Source organism: Neovison vison, chromosome 2 (genome assembly GCF_020171115.1).
Source record: "Neovison vison isolate M4711 chromosome 2, ASM_NN_V1, whole genome shotgun sequence".
Classification (NCBI taxonomy): domain Eukaryota; kingdom Metazoa; phylum Chordata; class Mammalia; order Carnivora; family Mustelidae; genus Neogale; species Neogale vison.
The window spans coordinates 174894539-174911414 of record NC_058092.1 but is presented as its reverse complement, the minus strand read 5'-3'; the positions used below and the strand labels follow the sequence as shown (position 1 = coordinate 174911414).

The 16876-nt window shown below is 43.8% G+C and overlaps 1 protein-coding gene across 1 annotated transcript in view; it reads left to right on the top strand.

Moving 5' to 3' along the window:
- CCDC6 (coiled-coil domain containing 6) overlaps positions 1-16876 on the top strand; it is a 107835-nt gene that overhangs the window by 37804 nt on the left and 53155 nt on the right. Inside the window, exon 2 of the mRNA XM_044239555.1 lies at positions 16672-16821. Coding sequence (XP_044095490.1) covers positions 16672-16821 — 150 coding nt within the window. The remainder of the gene's footprint in view (positions 1-16671; positions 16822-16876) is intronic.

Sequence of the window (16876 nt, the reverse complement as noted above, 5' to 3'; positions counted from 1 at the left end):
TGCTGTGTTGCAAGGGACTTTGATTATCTCACCTTTTATTTTGTTTATTTAAAGATTTTATTTATTTGAGAGAGAGAGAGAGAGAGAGGGCACCAAGCAGGGCTGGATCCCAGGACCCTGAGATCTTGACCTAAGCTGAAGGCAGATGCTTCACTGACTGAGCCACCCAGACGCCCTGTATCATGTTTTATGGAGAAAGAAATGTAGGTTTAGGGTAGAAGGAAGCTTGCCAAGGCTAAATAGGGGTTCACAGCACAACCAGGACCAGAGCCCAGGTCTGTGGAGTGCCAGCACACTGTCCTTTTCCTCTGCTTCTGGTTCACCAGCCAGCCTGGTCGGAACCCCGGGGCCCCACACCCCAGAGCCGACCCACTCTGTCAGGAGAGGGGCCTGGCATGGGTGGTTTATTTTAATGAATATTAGGTGTTGCTACTGTAACCTTGATATTGGGCTTGTAGGCAGGACGTTCCCTCCTGGGTGTGTGTGTCTACACATACACATGCCAAGTGAATGTTCATATTTGCAAAACTTAATGCTCAGTATGGGCAAAGTAGTGTCCTCAGCTCTGTGGGTATTGTGTGACTCCAGAGGCACTACTGACATTTCTTAGGTGCAGTTCTATCAATTTCTAAAATATTAACAATGATTTATATGCATATGTAATAAACTGAAAATTTTTTATTAGATGACTGCATTTTATATATCCTATTAAATTGAACTTTACTCGTGAGATCATAATACACATAGATTCTGCCACTTTAATTTACTATATCTTGGGGGAGCTTTTAATTTCTAAACTTAGATCTGACTTTCCTCTCACACTGATGAGTTTTCATCTAAGGAATTGTACTATGGCAGAAGCTAAACTGCTGAAAGGGAGATCCAAAATGTGGCTCGGAGTCTCTAACTGCCCCTCAACAGCTCCCTGCTCTGTGCTGTTCATGGGCCTGGGGTCTTCTGTATCACTGCTCCGCCATTTTGTGAGCGGTTAGCCTGCCTCTCTGCCTCATGACCCTCAGCTGATTCCAGGCTGTGGGAAGGAGGAAAGCGGGTGACGATGCTTCCTTTTTAAAGATGCTGCTGCTTCCTTCTGTCCATCTCCTATAGACTAGATTGGCCTCAGGGCTCCCCTCGCTGACAGGGAGGCAGGGAGATGCAGTCTGGCTTGATGGTTATGGGTCCAAGTAGAGCATGAGGGGGTCCTATTGTGGAAAGGAGGAGGAGAGTTCAGGCTGGGGGTTAGTTGCCCTCCTTGGCTACCCCGACCGTGATGTGGCGGTGGTGATAGGAAGGTGGTAAGAATGGAAGTCAGAGCTACCAAGTACAGGACTATGTTGTGGTGTTGGCGGCATCCGTGGAAGCCGATGGAGGCTGGGAAAGGCTGTGATGGATTTGGAATTACTGGACTAGCAATGCCAAGAGCAGTGACAGTACTCATCTTTTTGTCACAAGAACCTGACACTGCTTTGAGCATCTGCTAACCAGCAGAGTGAAGGGAGGAAGGCTCAGAGACTGAGAGAAGGCTTTTCCTGCATCTCAGGGAGTGCCCACGTATCCAGTATTTGAGTGCTTGCCAGATGCCTGGCACGGTTCTAGACTCTGGAGTTGCCGCAGCCACCAGCAGACCTGCTGTGCTTCATAAGCCAACATTCTGGTGAGGCCTGAGAGGGAGACAGGGAAATAAAACCAACAAAAGCAGAAAGCTTGTATAATGGGATCTGTGACTATGGGCTGACTTTAGGTTTGGTGGCGGGAGCAGCCTCTTTGGGGAGATGTGGAATGACAGGTGACCAGCCTGCCATGCGGCAGAGGGTCTAGCTAGTGCTCAAGTGCCTCGCAGGAATCATGAGCTTTGCATGTGTGGGACGTGCTGGTATAGCTGGAACGCTGTGAGCAAGGTGGGGAGAGGCAGGCGGGGACTGCATGGTGGAGGGCTAGTAGATTACCAGAAGGAATCACCATTTCTGAGTATCTGGGAAGGCACTGGAGGGCTTGATGTAGGGCAATGGAGTGGTCAGTCTTCTGCCAAATCACTTTGGATGCAGAATGGAGCATAGATTATATGAGAGCGAGAAGGGAAGAATCTGCAGGGCTGGCTCAGCAGCTGTGGTCAGCTGGGTAAAAGATGGTGGTGGCTGGAACAGAGGCAAGGGGAAGAATAGAAAGAAACATTCTAGATCTGTTTGTTATAAACAAGGTGTTCCGATGGATTGAATTGGACATAAGGAAGTGTTTACACGAGATGTTTACTCAAGATGTGTTTCATGTTGGTTGTGTTTGAGGTTCCTTCATGATCTCCAGTTGAAGCTGGTAAGTAGGTGGTTAAGGGTCTGGAGATCTGGGGAGGTTTCTCTGGCTAAGGAGTCTCATGGCTTTCTTAGTCAGGGTGCACTTACATTCAGACTTTGGGTTATAGCTTATACCAGCACGCCGAAATCATTACAGTGTGATGGGTGTGCTTTGTGCTCCCATGGTTTTGGACTGCTAGATGAAAGGGCATTCTTTTTAGATACAAGGTGAGCCCTGGTTGCCAAGACCACCCCCAGGTTTGTGGATTTGCCGGGAGAACTCCCAGGACTCAGTATGTAGTCATGATCATGGCTAAGATTTATTACAGCCAGAGGCTACAAAGCAAAATGAGCATGGGGCAAAAGTTCACAGAGCGAAGTCTGAAGGAAGCCAGAGCTTGTAAGAGTTCACTCCCAGTAGTCCTATAGGATGTACTTACGTCCCCCTGCCGCCAGCCGCAGGTGTGACAACACATCCGAAATGTTGTCTATCAGGGAAGCTCAGTAGAGACTGAGCGCCCATGCTTTCACTGGGACTGATCACATGAGCCCCTCTGCTTAGCATGTCCCCAAATCCCAGATACCCAGAGGAAAGCAGGAGTTCGTCACAAACCATAACGTTTGTAGAGTTTTGACACAATGAGTCCCTTTAATCAGGATGGTGGGAACCCTTCCCAAGCCAAGTTCCCAGTCACCAGGTAAGGGCTAAGCTTTGTAAGCAGTCTTTCAGAGAATAGTGGTTAGGCCTGCTATATGTGAGCTGTTTTATACACACAGAGAGTGTGACTTTTCTTATCCTACAGTTTCCTATTAGACTTGAATCCATATCCTCACTTGCCTGCTTGTGGCCGACTGTTCCCATGTTCCCGTGACCTCTCTTCCCTCATCCCGACAGACACATCTTCATTCACTCTGCAGGAGCAGGTAGAATGGCATGTGGAGTAACACTGACTTCCAGAGTGTGCTGTCAGCCTGGGAACACCAGTGTGGGTACCATCAGGAAATTGGTAGCAGTAGCAGGAAGTGGTTCTTGGGTGCTTCTGAAAGGTTACCTATCAGTCGCCCTCCATTTAACTAGTTCGTTTGGGAAAGGAAATTACAGGGTAGCTCCTCTCTAAGACGGGAGCTGCTTTGTGAAGCCCAGGCATGGTGCCATGGCCCACGTTGGCTTTAAGACTGAGCTCAGAGGTTCTGCTTTCTGGAGCATCATTACCTTCCCTGCCCTAGAGGGAGACACTGTTGCTGGAACAGTGGAGTAGGCCATAAAATGACTAGGAGCTTTGGAACCAGTCCAGGGCTTAGGTTTGAATTGTAGCCCTGATCCTTAGTAGCTGGGACCCTTGAGCAAGTTGCTTGACCTCTCTCAGCTCTTGTTTTTATGTGGGGCTGAAGTACGGGAAGCCCATGTATCAGTCGAATGAGATGTATAGAAGGGGCCTCCGGCAGTGTGGGGGTTATAGTCGTCCACAGAGTTAATGATTCATTTATGGATATACACATACGTATGCATGTCTATAACATCAAGTTTGTATATATGTTTACGTTTTTACCCCTCCTTCGGGAGTCGTTGGACTGCTTCTGTGCTGGGCCGTTTCTTCTGTTACTGCAGTGGATTAAATACTTCCCTTTTCCATGCAGCTTACTCTCATTTTAAATCCCTTGATTGTTCAGGCTATTTTATGCAGCCAAGATGACTCCAAGGCCAGCTGCTAAGGGTATAGATTAATGATGTTACTTTCACCTAATTGCTAGGATTATATACCCCTTCAGGGCAGGGACAGTGTCAGTGGTCCTCGCTGCCAGTCCGTACAGTGCTTGCCATGTCGGAGATTCTCATGTACTGAAGTACATTGTAAAACTCTGATCGCTGTAGTTGGCTGCTTCCAAGTGTCAGCCATTCTGGTTGGGAACTTATTATGGAGGGAAGCCTGCTGTTGACGAGGGATGTCTCCTGGTAGTAGCTGGGGCTCAACCCTGCCGATGTCAGACTTAGCGGGGACGTGGTTCCTAATGCAGGGTTCCTGATGAGTCAAGGCACTTCGTGAATGACCAGCATTCAGTCTGGAACAGTAGCCGATCGCAGTCTCCACTTTCCCTCTGGGGTGAAGGTGACCACCAATGAGCTTATTCTTGGCTCGATTGTTTTGTTGTTTCTAATTTTCTTCATGATGCCTCTGTCGATGAGAATGTACCTTCTGGGAGGAAGGATTCCTGTCTTTCCGCCTATTGAGCTGCCTTCCTCGTGCACTGGGGTCCCTGTACCACAGCTCCCCCTGTTGATCCTTTGGAGTAGGACATGCTCGCCGGATTCCTTGCTCGGCTTGGTTGGCCGCTGAGTTGTCAAGCCTGTTTCCCAGGCTTGTTGAGCTGTAGCGATTCCCTATTCCTGTTCTGCGTGTCTCAGTTACTGCCCTGGCACTAAGTTTGGAAACCTTGAGGTGTTTGGGGATAGGTAAGGGTATAAAGGGTGTGGCATTCGTGGTTTTCTTGTGGTGAGGGGAGGTAGAGGCCTCAGTTTTTATTTTTTAAGTAATCACTGCCCCCAGTGTGGGGTTTGAATTTATAACCCACGATCAAGAGTCACACAGCCTACTGACAAAGCCAGCCAGGTACCCCTAGAAGCCTCCATTTTAAGAGCACATCTTCCCAGAGCAGTGGATAACTTCCCCCAGGGCTTCTGAGCCAAGATGTACCCTGGAGATAGTAATAGCTTCAAGGTGAAGAAGGTGATGGGTTGTAGTTAATGACTGATAGGAATCACAAACACAGAACCCTGATGTGCTCATTTCTGTCTTTGTGTCTCTGGTCCATCCAGTTTATGACCGTTGTTCTTACAGGTGTGTCTGCCTTGAGACTCCTAGGCGCAGACTATGAGTTTTGGTCTGATTCTCTTTTTTTTGGTCTGATCTCTTTTTATGTATTGCTTATACATCTGAGGAGATTACCCATCATGATCTTGTAGGACCAGTTCCTGTGTTTATAATTGGGAAAATGTGTTGTTATTCCACTGGGAGACTCTACATCCTCTGGTGCTATCAGGAAGCAAGGAAATGAGTTTTAGCAGTAGGAATTGATCATGGTATGACCACCCCCCCCAAAGCTTCTTTTTTTTTTTAACAAAGTATTTTTTTTTTTTAAAGATTTTATTTATTTATTTGACAGAGACAGATCACAAGTAGGCAGAGAGGCAGGCAGAGAGAGGAGGAAGCAGGCTCCCTGCTGAGCAGAAAGCCCGATGCGGGACTCGATCCCAGGACCCTGAGACCATGACCTGAGCCGAAGGCAGCGGCCTAACCCACTGAGCCACCCAGGCGCCCCCCCCCCAAAGCTTCTGACCATACTTAATATGGTCATTAACAATGCAGGTGGTCATCCTGCTAATACCAACCTAAAGTACTAACCAAATTCTAGAGTTGCTCCTCTTCCATGCCAATCATTTATAGAAAAACCTTGAGAGATTTTAGGAAATCTGTGTCTTCAAAAGAAGAAGAAACCTTGAAAAAGGGAAGTAACCTAATTGAGTAGTATTTTACTGCTTCTCTCAATAAGAGATGAAAACTTTTTCCTGCTCCCTTGATCTTAGATCATCCTAGCTCACCTGTACTTCCAGCTGAGTGCAGGAGCGTGAGTGAGCTCAGTGAAACCAGCCAAGGGAATGCCTGTAGAATGATGACAAATGACACATTGTTGTTCATGAGCATTACATTTTGGGATGGTTTGTTACATAGCAGTAGATAACTGGTAGAACAAAGATACTCAGCCAGCGATCCCATTATACCCTCCTGTCCTCTCATAAGAAATCATCAGGGTTGGAGAAAACAGTCTCTCACATTTTACTATAATTTGGGTCAGTCTGATTGCTTCTCAATTTCCTAGTTGAAAGAGCTTCTAGATGCTCACAACTTTGTTTTATAGGGAAAGGGAGGTAGCTGATTTGGGGCCACGATTCCTTTAGGGGAAGGATTGTTTGAGAATTACGGTATATGGGGGTAGGGCCTATGGAGCACTTTGAATGTACTACCAATCTGGTAAGTGTACCAAAAAGAAATAGATACTTCTTTGAGGGAAAATGAGAAAATACCAAAGAACTAGTATTTCAAAGAAATACAAACAAACAAAACTATGCCTTGAATTGGTTCCATACTTAAAGAGGGGGAAGAAAAGCCCTTCTCCTTTCTCCTACTCGTATAGGATGTTTTTGCTTTTATTATTTTTAAATTTTTAAAAAATTTTTAAAATTTTTATTAACATATAACGTGTTGATAGCCCCAGGGGTACAGTCTGTAAATCACCAGGTTTACGCATGTCACAGCACTCACCATAGCACATACCCTCCCCAATGTCCGTGTCTTTTACTATTTTTAAAGTAATCTCTATACCCAGTGTGGGGCTGGAGCTCACAGCCCGAGATCAAGAGTCTTACACTCTTCCAACTGAGCCTGCCTGCTGCCCCTAATTTTTTTTTTTTTTTTGTAACTTTTGATTGACTACAGATATTGTAGGTCAAAGACTGAGATAATAGTATTAATATTTATACCCAGAAATGAGCATGTCTCTTCTGTTGGGCCATCAGTGTGATATTGAGTCAGTCTAATCAGTAATTGAACTAGATTTGAGTTTTGCTGGTGGTTGTACTTCTGTGATTGTACCACAAGCTTCAAATTGCTCCAGTACCTTATACATAGAATGGGGCTTCTGATACCCCATTTTCCTCATGTTCTTGCTCTGCTGCTCTGCTTTTAGAGGTTCTCGAATGCCTGGGCTACAATAATCTCCATGCCTTTGCCCCTTCTTGAGCCTAGACCACTGGGGTGTTTTCTCATTGCTAGGCTCCTTGTAGAGGAAGGGGTGGTTCTCTGTTCATCTGGTCTAGTCTTCGGTTTATGTGCCTGGGCCATAGAGACGCAGTGTTCCCAGCACTGCTTTTCTGTAGATTGTCTTTGACTTGAATCTGGTCGGCGTTTTAGAGACAGAGTTTCCCTGCCTTTTTCCCAGAGGCAGTGGGTCTTGGCTTGAGATCTGGGGGGGAGGACTCTCCACACCCCCAACCCTTGGTCCACTCTTGGCCCAGGGCAGTGGGGAGTAAAGAGTTTGTTGTATCTCCCAGAGTGGCTTAAGCCCCCTACTTCATTTTAAATTGAGATCTAATTCACATACTGTAACATTCACTCTTTAAAAATGTGTACAGTTCAGGGGCATCTGGGTGGCTCAGTGGGTTAAACCTCTGCCTTCGGCTCAGGTCATGATCTCAGGGTCCTGGGATCGAGTCCCGCATCGGGCTCTCTGCTCAGCAGGGAGCCTGCTTCCCTCTCTCTCTGCCTGCCCCTCTGCCTACTTGTGATCTCTCTGTCTCTCTCTGTTAAATAAATAAAATATTGTTTAAAAATGTACAATTCAGTCGTTTTTAGTGAAGTTATATAATCATCACCACTATTTAATTACAGAGCATTTTTGTCACCCCAAAAAACAAGCTCATACTTTTTAGTGGCCATTTCTTACTTCACCCCACATTCAACCCTAATCACCCTCTAACATACTTTCTGTCCCATTGGATTTGCCCAATTTGGGCATTTAATGTAAATGGAATCATATGTTCTATGGTCTTTTTTGTCTGGTCTCTTTTACCAAGAAGATATTTTCAAGCGTCATCCGTGTTGTAAGGTCATCACTTCATTTTTTTAATGGCTGTACCATGTTTTATCTATCTTTTCATCAGTTGATGAGCATTTGGGTTTTCCCTGTTTTTTGGCTATAATGATAATGCTTCTTGGAACATTTGTATACGCATTCTTACATGAAGAAAGGTTTTTGGTGTTCTTGGGCATATATGCAGAAATGGTTTTGAGTCATACAGTCACTTGTGGGTTAACTTGGAGAATCATCCAGATTGCATGTAAAGGGCTGGCAGCACTCTGCTTTCCCACCAGCAGTGTATGAGGGAATAGCTGTAGGTTTATAGGAAGTCTCTCTCCAGTAGGGCAGGTTTCTTTCTCATACTCTTCTTCGGGAGGTCTGCCTCTTTTGGCCCTTGTGCTTTAACAAAGATTTTAGAATCAGCTCCTCAGGCTTCTCAAAAAACCCTGTTGATATTTTGATTAAATTGCATTGAATTCATGGGTCGTTTGGGGAAGAATCGGCACATCTATAGTAGTAAATTGGTAGATCTATTCTTGCATTTTTCTTTATTAAGTGTATTTCAGTTCAGACTTACTTTCTTCTTAGAGATCTTGGATATCTTTTGGCTGATCTCTTCTTAGGTGCCTTAAAATTTTCATGACTACATTAAATAATATCTTTTTGAAAAGTGTGTTCTGTTTATGGCTGGTATGTACAAAATGCCATGGTATTGTCTCTCTTCTAATTATTTGAATTTTCAGGAGAGTTTTATAGGTTTTTATTTTTATTTTTTAAAGATTTGTTTATTTGAGAGAGAGCCAGCATGGAAGCAGGGGGAGGGGCAGAGGCAGAAGGGGAGAGAGAATCTTTAAGCAGACTCCCTGCTGAGCCCTGAACCCAATGCAGGGCTCCATCCCAGGACACTGAGATCATGACCTGAGCTGAAATCAAGAATCAGATGCTTAACCTACTGAGCCACCCATGCCTCGGAGTTTTATAGTTTTTAAATAATGCTGCCAATAATGATAGTTTTGTTTTTTCTTTACCAGCCATTGTACTTTGAATTTTTGTCTTATTTATTTTTCTGTGCTTGATAGAACTTCCCAAAAATGTGTTTTGTTGTAAAATCTGTTTAAGACAGATATTAATATAATCCTGTATCCCCGGGGTTAGGTTATTGTTTGTGTGGTAGATCTTTTTTTCATCTCTGTACTTAGAACTTTCTTCTAATACCTTCTCGGTGTTGTTCTCCCCCTCCCATCTCACAGTCTGTCTAGTTTAGTCTGCTTGTGTTTGTTATGATTACTGAGGCAGTTTCCTTCTTTCTACCATCTTTTTCTTTCTTTTTGTACCTTTTAACTTAAAATATTTTTCTGCTGGTTTAGGAGTTCTCTATTTCTATTCATTTACTAGTTATAGTGGAAATTCTAATGTGCACATTTAAAAGAAATATGTTAGATCTTTAGGAAATATGAGGACCTTAAAATGTTTTAATTCTCACCATCCCTTTAGACTGACACTATTACTATTTAGTATTTGGGTGCTGCATCAGTATTTTTGTTTCTGAATGACCTAGCACCGCCCCAAATGCCGGAAGGAACAGGGAGGAATCCTGGTATCCTGCTGTCACCACCCCCTCCGGCTGGGTAGTTCCAGGGGGACTGGACAAATTAAGAGCATAGCCCCTGGCGGGGTTTGCCAACACTATTGCCAGATAAACTTGTTGCCGGAGAAGCCAGTAAGTATCAAGAGGGATTTGGAAAAGAGAAAGGGAGAAATTTATTTTGGATACAGTCAGGCTCAATAAGCCTTAACAACTGACCTCCCACAAGGTCGACCCCTGGTGGTTTTATGGATAGGTTCTGAGGGGTCCTGCAAGAAAGCAGGTGGGGGACACATGGTCATGGGTGGGGTTGGTATATGTGTAGCCCGAAATCATGGGCAAGGAAGGGGATTTGGTGGTGTGTGGTCTTCTAGGTATACACTTCTGGTCTTGACAGTTGGAATGTTCTGGTCACGACAGAACATCTCCATTGCCTCCAGAAAGTGTGGTAAGAAAAGCCCAGTGGGTTATAGTTAGAGCATGAGCTAAGCCGACTTGTCTCTTTCTGGTTTTAACTATTGGGGTCTGTAGATGAGCAAGAGGACTCACTGACAGTTTCACCTCACGGACTAGATGTTGTCTTTGTTGAGATTATCCTTCATTTTTACTAGTTTGTTCGCTCCTCAGTTCTTTGTGCGTTGTAGATAGTTCTGGGATAAGTCCATCCTGTAGCAGCTTTCTTAGTGTAGATCTACTGGTAATAAAGTCAGTGTTGGTTTATATTAGAAATGTGAGTTTTGTTTGTTAAAAGACAGTTCGTCTTGATATCCCAGTACAGTTTGCCGCTTGTTGTGTCTTAGCATTTTGAGAATATTCTGTTGTCCCCTTTCCCTGTCGATGCTGAGAAGTGATTGTTAGTCTGCTTTTTCTTTATGGATCATCTGTCTTATCTTTAGACTGTTTTTAAGATTTTTGTCTTAATGTGGTACAGTTGGATTAAAATGTGTCTAGGTACCAATTCTTGGTACTTTCTATATCTATAGATTCATGTCTTTCATTAGTTCAGGGACGTTCTCAGATGATATTTCTGAGATACACCATCTGAAACCATCATCTCTTCAAGTATTCTCTCCCTCTTAATCTTTAGTGAGATAATGTGTCAGATTTTTCATTTCCTCCTTGTATCTCCTGATATCCTCCCCATTTCCCACTTTCTTGTTTCTTTGTGCTACATTCTGGATTAATTTTATGTCTTTCAGTGTTTGCTAATTAGCTCTGTCAAATTTGGTATTGAAATACAAAATGCAAGATGAATTTAAACATTTATTTCAAGAAATTCTCTTTTTCAAACCTGCCAGATCCATTCTCTTGCTGCTCATTCACCATATTTTCTTTCTTTGTAATGTTTCAGATAAAACTATTTTGCAGTTTCTGAGAACTTGAATATCTGAAGCCTTTGCTGATCATGAGTTAGTGTGTATGTGTGGAACTATAAATAGATTGTTTCTATTAATTTATTTATAGTGCATTGTGTCCTTGATGTGTGGCTTTTCTTTGGGAAACATTCCATTTTGATATTTCACTTAACCATTTGTTGTTGGACATCTTTTCATGACTTTTTTATGGTTCCTCAATGTTTTTCTGTGGATGTGCCATAATTATGCCCCTTTCAACTTTTCATTAAATGAAGGGAACTCCATAAGACTTCATTGTTTTCTCATTAATCCTCTTGTATATGCTTCTTCCCAGGCTTTTTGGTAACTATCTTTTGAGTGCTTCCTTAGGCAAGACTATGCTGAGCTCTTTCTTTGAAGTATATGAATTTATCTTCACGCCAATCTAGAAGGGGGTGCCATTCTTTTCACTTTACAGAGGAGAAAGCAGTGGTCCCAAGAGGTCACATGGCTGGTCTGGGGTCACTCAGCTGAAGGTGGACATCTAGTGAAGTAGGCAGTCTGACAGCAGAGTGGTGAGGCCTGGTGTTCACTGAAGCTGACCTGAGAGGCATAGCAGGTTGATAAAACCTAGTAGCTGTTGGAGTCCTTCTTAACCTCGAGATTCTCTTGAGTTCTTCTTGTCCTGTAAGTCACCCTTTCTTGCTGTTTCTCTCTTGCCCCGCAGTCCTGCAGATGGCCTGGGCATAGTGTCTGGGGTAGAATAGCCCAGTGGCAAGGCTGACAGTGATTCTGCTCTGATCCCAGTGTACTCAGTGACTTGCTGGCAATACTGGGATGCAATAAATAAGTGCTTGAATTTACTGATTATTAACTGTTCTTACTATAAGCGTAGGTAGCATGCAGTACATGGAGGAAAGACAAAACAACCTAGTGCTTCCACCGACTAAGTGGGAAATTCTAATGCTCACACATCTGATGTGTGAAATCATCTCTCGTTCTTCTAATCGAAGAAGTGAAGGTACTTAATGGACTTATCTTCTGTGTCGCCTGCCACCCACCCCTGTGGTACTGGTACTTCAGTGTTAAACAGATCCAGCCGGACCGCGGCAGGACAGTGGTTTGTTGTGAATAAACCCAGCGGTATGGCTGATAGTCAGGCGAATACTCTGAGAGGCACCAGCCATTCGGCATGGGTTCTGTTGAACTCAGCATCTCCCCGGACTGCGCTGTGGTGACCCTCGTAAATGACAGCGGAGACAGCACAGGGTTTCAGTCACTTCCCTGGCTTTGTGTTGGGCGGCTCCTGCGATTTTAACAATTTGGTTTCCGATGCTATTTCAGACTGAGATGTTAAGATCATTAAAATACAGATTGTAAGTGACTAGGCAACAGAATAGTGAATTTAAATAATATATTCAAATAGATTCCTAAATTTAGATAATTAAAATAATAAATAGAGCCTGCCTGGATTCTTAAGCATTTGAGCTTCAAGGTAATCTTACCTTTATGATTTTTTGTCATTAAGACAAGTCAGCAATCAACTTAAAAGTAATTTTTAAAAACAAATGCTAATGTGCTACCTTGGTAGTCACTCGTATCTTCTCTTGATTATACCCTCTACCTATGGCTGCTATCAAATATTGATTGCCTGCTTTGGAAAACTGTTCTTTTTCTCAAGCTTGATAGATCAGGAATTGCATCATCCTACATGAGTTTGGTTTTGGCACTCGGATTTTTCTCATCAGCAGTGAATGCTACTGTTGAGAGGTTATGAATTCTCCTTTCTTCACCCGCCCTTGATCTCCAGAATGCTGCGATAAAGAACAGAAACCCTAAACAGTCACACTGGAAACTCCTCTATCAGATTTGTGCCCTGGTGGTCATCCTAGCAGTGGGTCAGAATGGGCTGTTTTCCTTCTTCACAGAAAATTGTGCTCAGAGTATGGTTGCCTAAATATGTGGTGACTCGGGAGAAAATAATTCTTCTAAGAATCTTGTTGGTGTTTATTTTTGCTAGAGTACTTCGTAAATTTCTCCTGTTCTGCTTCCTCCCCTATTTCTTTACTATTTCCCTCTTTTTTGGTGTTGGATTTTTGATAGGCAGGGGAAAGAGCGAGTGATGGGGAGATGCCTTCTGCTGTGGTCTTGTGTTTACAGACCTCAGATTTTATTGCTAGGGCAATAAGTGAGTATGGTTACACCAGAGCCGCTCAGTTTCTAAACACAGCATCCAGAACCATATTGAACAGGCAGCTATAATCACAGATATTGAAAAAATTTTCCCTGGATTTTCCCAGTCTTCGACTCTACAGACATAGGCAGAACACAGAGTAAAGTTTTCCTCCTTCAGAGCATTCCTAATTTTATGTTCACCTTTTCTTTTGGGAGTTTATGGCGTTACAAGTGAACTATGATTCTTATATTTAGCTTTTGAAATACAGTTTTACTTTCAAATTTGGATGTCTTTAGGTATGCTGAAATTGTCAAGCATTTGGAATAAAAAGGGAAGCAGTAGCTTGTTTTATCTGTCCCCCTGGTGAATGGTGCCTGGGCCTTGCTTCTTTGCTCCTAGGCCACTCTCTCCCAGGCTTTTGTCTTTGGTGGTAGTGGTGGGGGGAGATAAATTGGAAGGTTAATTCACTTACAGCTTAAATAAAAGGCTTGTTTTGGAGTTAGGGGAAAAAAGAGCCAGGCCCCAGACTGACATTGGGCAGACACAGCCCATGGCATGGGAGACGGCTGCAGGGGAAGTGGCGGATGGTGGCTGCTTTGTGTGGCTCTCCACGCAGACTCTGGGCATCAAGTTCACCCCTGGTTGTCCGTCCACTCTGTCTGATCTTCTAAACAATTTTCTCTGAGGCTCTCTTGGATATAACAGCTTGCCTTTTGTCCTCATTTATGTGTTCATTCTTACAGTGGTTGTGACCAGTTAGAAAGAGGGTGGACTTGATTTAACATTTTTGGGCACTTGGAATCTGTTCTCCCAGTGGTTTTCCTCTGGATGTCAGATGCCATGGGAGGCAGACTAACCACCAACCCGGGTTCGGATGAAAACATGGCAAAAACTGAGCTTAAAGGAGGCCTTTGATGGAGTCTGTGAGGGCCTGTCCAGCCCCCGTGAAGTTAGAGAGGCTCCCCAGAGCAGTTCCGCATGTTATTCAGGGGTCCTGAGAGCGGCATTTTTCGTTAATGGGCTTTGCTTAGAATTAAGTGGCTATTTTGAAATGGTGAATAATTTTGTTAGCTAAAGCCTCAACCTCACGACTGGTGTTGTGTCACTTACTTGGGAAGGCACTTTATAGCAGATCTGGGGCTCTTCAACGCCTCCCCGCCCCCATCCTTTTAAAATTTTGCTGCTTTTTCTGGGAAGAACTGCAAAGGAAGCCAGGTGCTCCGTGAAATACAGACCCTGCTAATTATTCAGAGTGCTTTTTCTTAATCGAGATATAATTCACGTACGATAAAATCCACCCTTTTAAAGGGTATACACCTCATTGATTTTTAGTATATTCACAAGGTTGTGTAAACCGTTAGCACTGATTTCAGAACATTTTCATCGCCCCAGAAAGAATTTGTCCCGCGCTCATTAGCAGTCGCTTCCCATCTTACACGCACGCCCCCTCCCCCGCCCCCCAGCCCCTGGCAAACACAAATCTGCTTTTCATCGCCGAGTTCTGTTTTATGTTATACTGAAGTCTGTTGTCCCTGAAACTTAATGGTTAGATGAAGGGAGAGGCAGGGGAGCAAGCTCCACCGACAGACACTTAGGGCTTGTGCCTTATTTTCCAGCTTCTTACTTCCAGGCCCCAGTGCAAAGGGGAGGGGTGTCCCTGGAGCCTGGGGAGAGTCTGGCCCTCTCCCTGCTGGTGATCAAATACACCAGGTGTCTTAAATACTGAGCATGTGGCAACACGTAAGAGGTTGAGTCTGACCTGATGATAATAATGTATGGCCAACACCCTTTCGAAAAATTAAGGGCAGAATCGCAGCATTATAGTTCTAGGGCAGAATCGCAGCATTATAGTTCTGTCTACCTTTCCATTCTGTAACTTTTAGAACTCTCAGGAATCAAATCATGTAGGATGTTGTCAGTCAAAACCAGAGAAACAAGTAGCTTGGACAGATTGCGGGCTTGGATCTACGTGTCAGGTGTGCCTCCGTAAATACTTTGGGTTCCTGCCGGTTGCACTAGTATTGACACCTGGACTTATGTGAGTTTTAAAGAGGAGTGGGGAGTCATTCCAAGGCGGGGAGGGGAAGCACCAGTCCTCAGGAGATTTTCTGGGCCTTATAGAATATCAGGTGTGAGGGAGCCCACTGGAAGCTAGGGACCTCTCCCTGGGTGCTCTTGGATGGAAAGAAACATTTATTAGCTGAGATGTGCCCTTAGGGGCTCAGTTCTCCTGACCTATCCCAGGTGGTTTCTACTGGACCTTCTCCCAAAGTTCCCATTCTTTGTGTAGCTCTGTTTTTCAGTTGAAGTACTCCGGGTGGCTCTCTTGTAGAATTCCTTGACAGGCAGTTCTGGGGACTGGGGTGCTTCCTTTTGGCCACAGAGATGGGGATTACAGAGGACAGGCTCCCCAGAAACTGTGGCTGTTAGGGCATGGGTGCTGGGGAGGCGAGCGTATATGTACAGAGATCTAAACCACCAGACTTGGAGGTGGTGGTTGGAGGTTTTACAATAAAAGGTGGTAATTATTTAGTGCTGCTGCCCTTTTGTCTCCTGCCCTCTGGCTTTTGTGTTATTGTAAGTCACGGGTGCTGGCAGCTTGGAACTGATGGAGCTCTTTCTGCCTCCACTTGGCTGATAAAACAGGAATGCATTATTTGGGATTAATGCATCACAATGATGTGTCTTAAAAAGTGTTTTGAGTAGAGTTGAGTTCACTTGAAACAGGTTTTTCTGAAAAGATGAATTTCCTTTAAGGATGGTTAAGTTGATGGTTAAGTTTTTCTGTTTATTCTGGTAAAACATAGCATGGGCTAGAGGGATGCTACAGAAGAATATTTTCACCTCCGTTGAATTATCCAGACCCTCTTTTCTTCTGATTTTAAAATTCTGTTTTTAAAATATGTCTGTCCTTGCCCTCACCTCCAAAAAATTCCTAGGGGGAAATTAATAAAGTAAAAAATAAAACCCCTTTCATCCACGCTTACTTTTCACTGGTTGGATTCCTGCTTCTTCAGTAATACTTTCTGCCACTTGTGTGTTTCCTTACAATTACCCTTCGTTGCGCGTGTCATTGAATTCATGTGGACCTGCATTGCTTTTAAAAGTGGATATCCAAAGCCTTTCAGTAACATCCTAAAGAGGTGACAGGATTTTACTTTCAAGCAAGTTGAACTTCTCTGCTTCAATAAAACTTGTTGCCTAGATATTTTAACTATAACCCTCTGAGATGTAGAGACCTGCAGGGAGTTAGCAGGAATGGCTGGCATACACCCCACAATTGGACCTGTCTGCCATCTGCAGAGCTCTTTGTAGTCTAGTGATTGATTGAGATTGATTCTAAAAACTGTAATAGAACAGTCTTTATTAATGCCTTTGAATTATCACTTTAAGAAGAGAGGCCGTACGTATACAGGAAGGCCCTTTGGGGGAATAGCCAGATTTGCTTTTGGGGTTGTGACTCGGCCCCTCTGGTTTATGCATCTTGGGGTGCATTGATTCACAGTTAAAAATAGAAATCTCCTTAAAATGGGTGCCCTCTCTGCAAATAAGAACTGTATTTTAACTAATAAATTTCCCGTTTCCTTAACGTATTTTTGTTATTGTTGTTGCTCTCTTTTCATTTATTCCTCCCCTCCCTTTTTTTTTAAACAGCAAGCCAGGGCTGAGCAAGAGGAAGAATTCATCAGTAACACTTTATTCAAGAAAATCCAGGCTTTGCAGAAGGAGAAAGAAACCCTTGCTGTAAATTATGAGAAGGAAGAAGAGTTCCTCACTAATGAGCTCTCCAGAAAATTGATGCAGGTAAATTTATCTTTTCTCCCTTTACATCTTTCCCTGCCTGTTTTCCTCTCTAGGA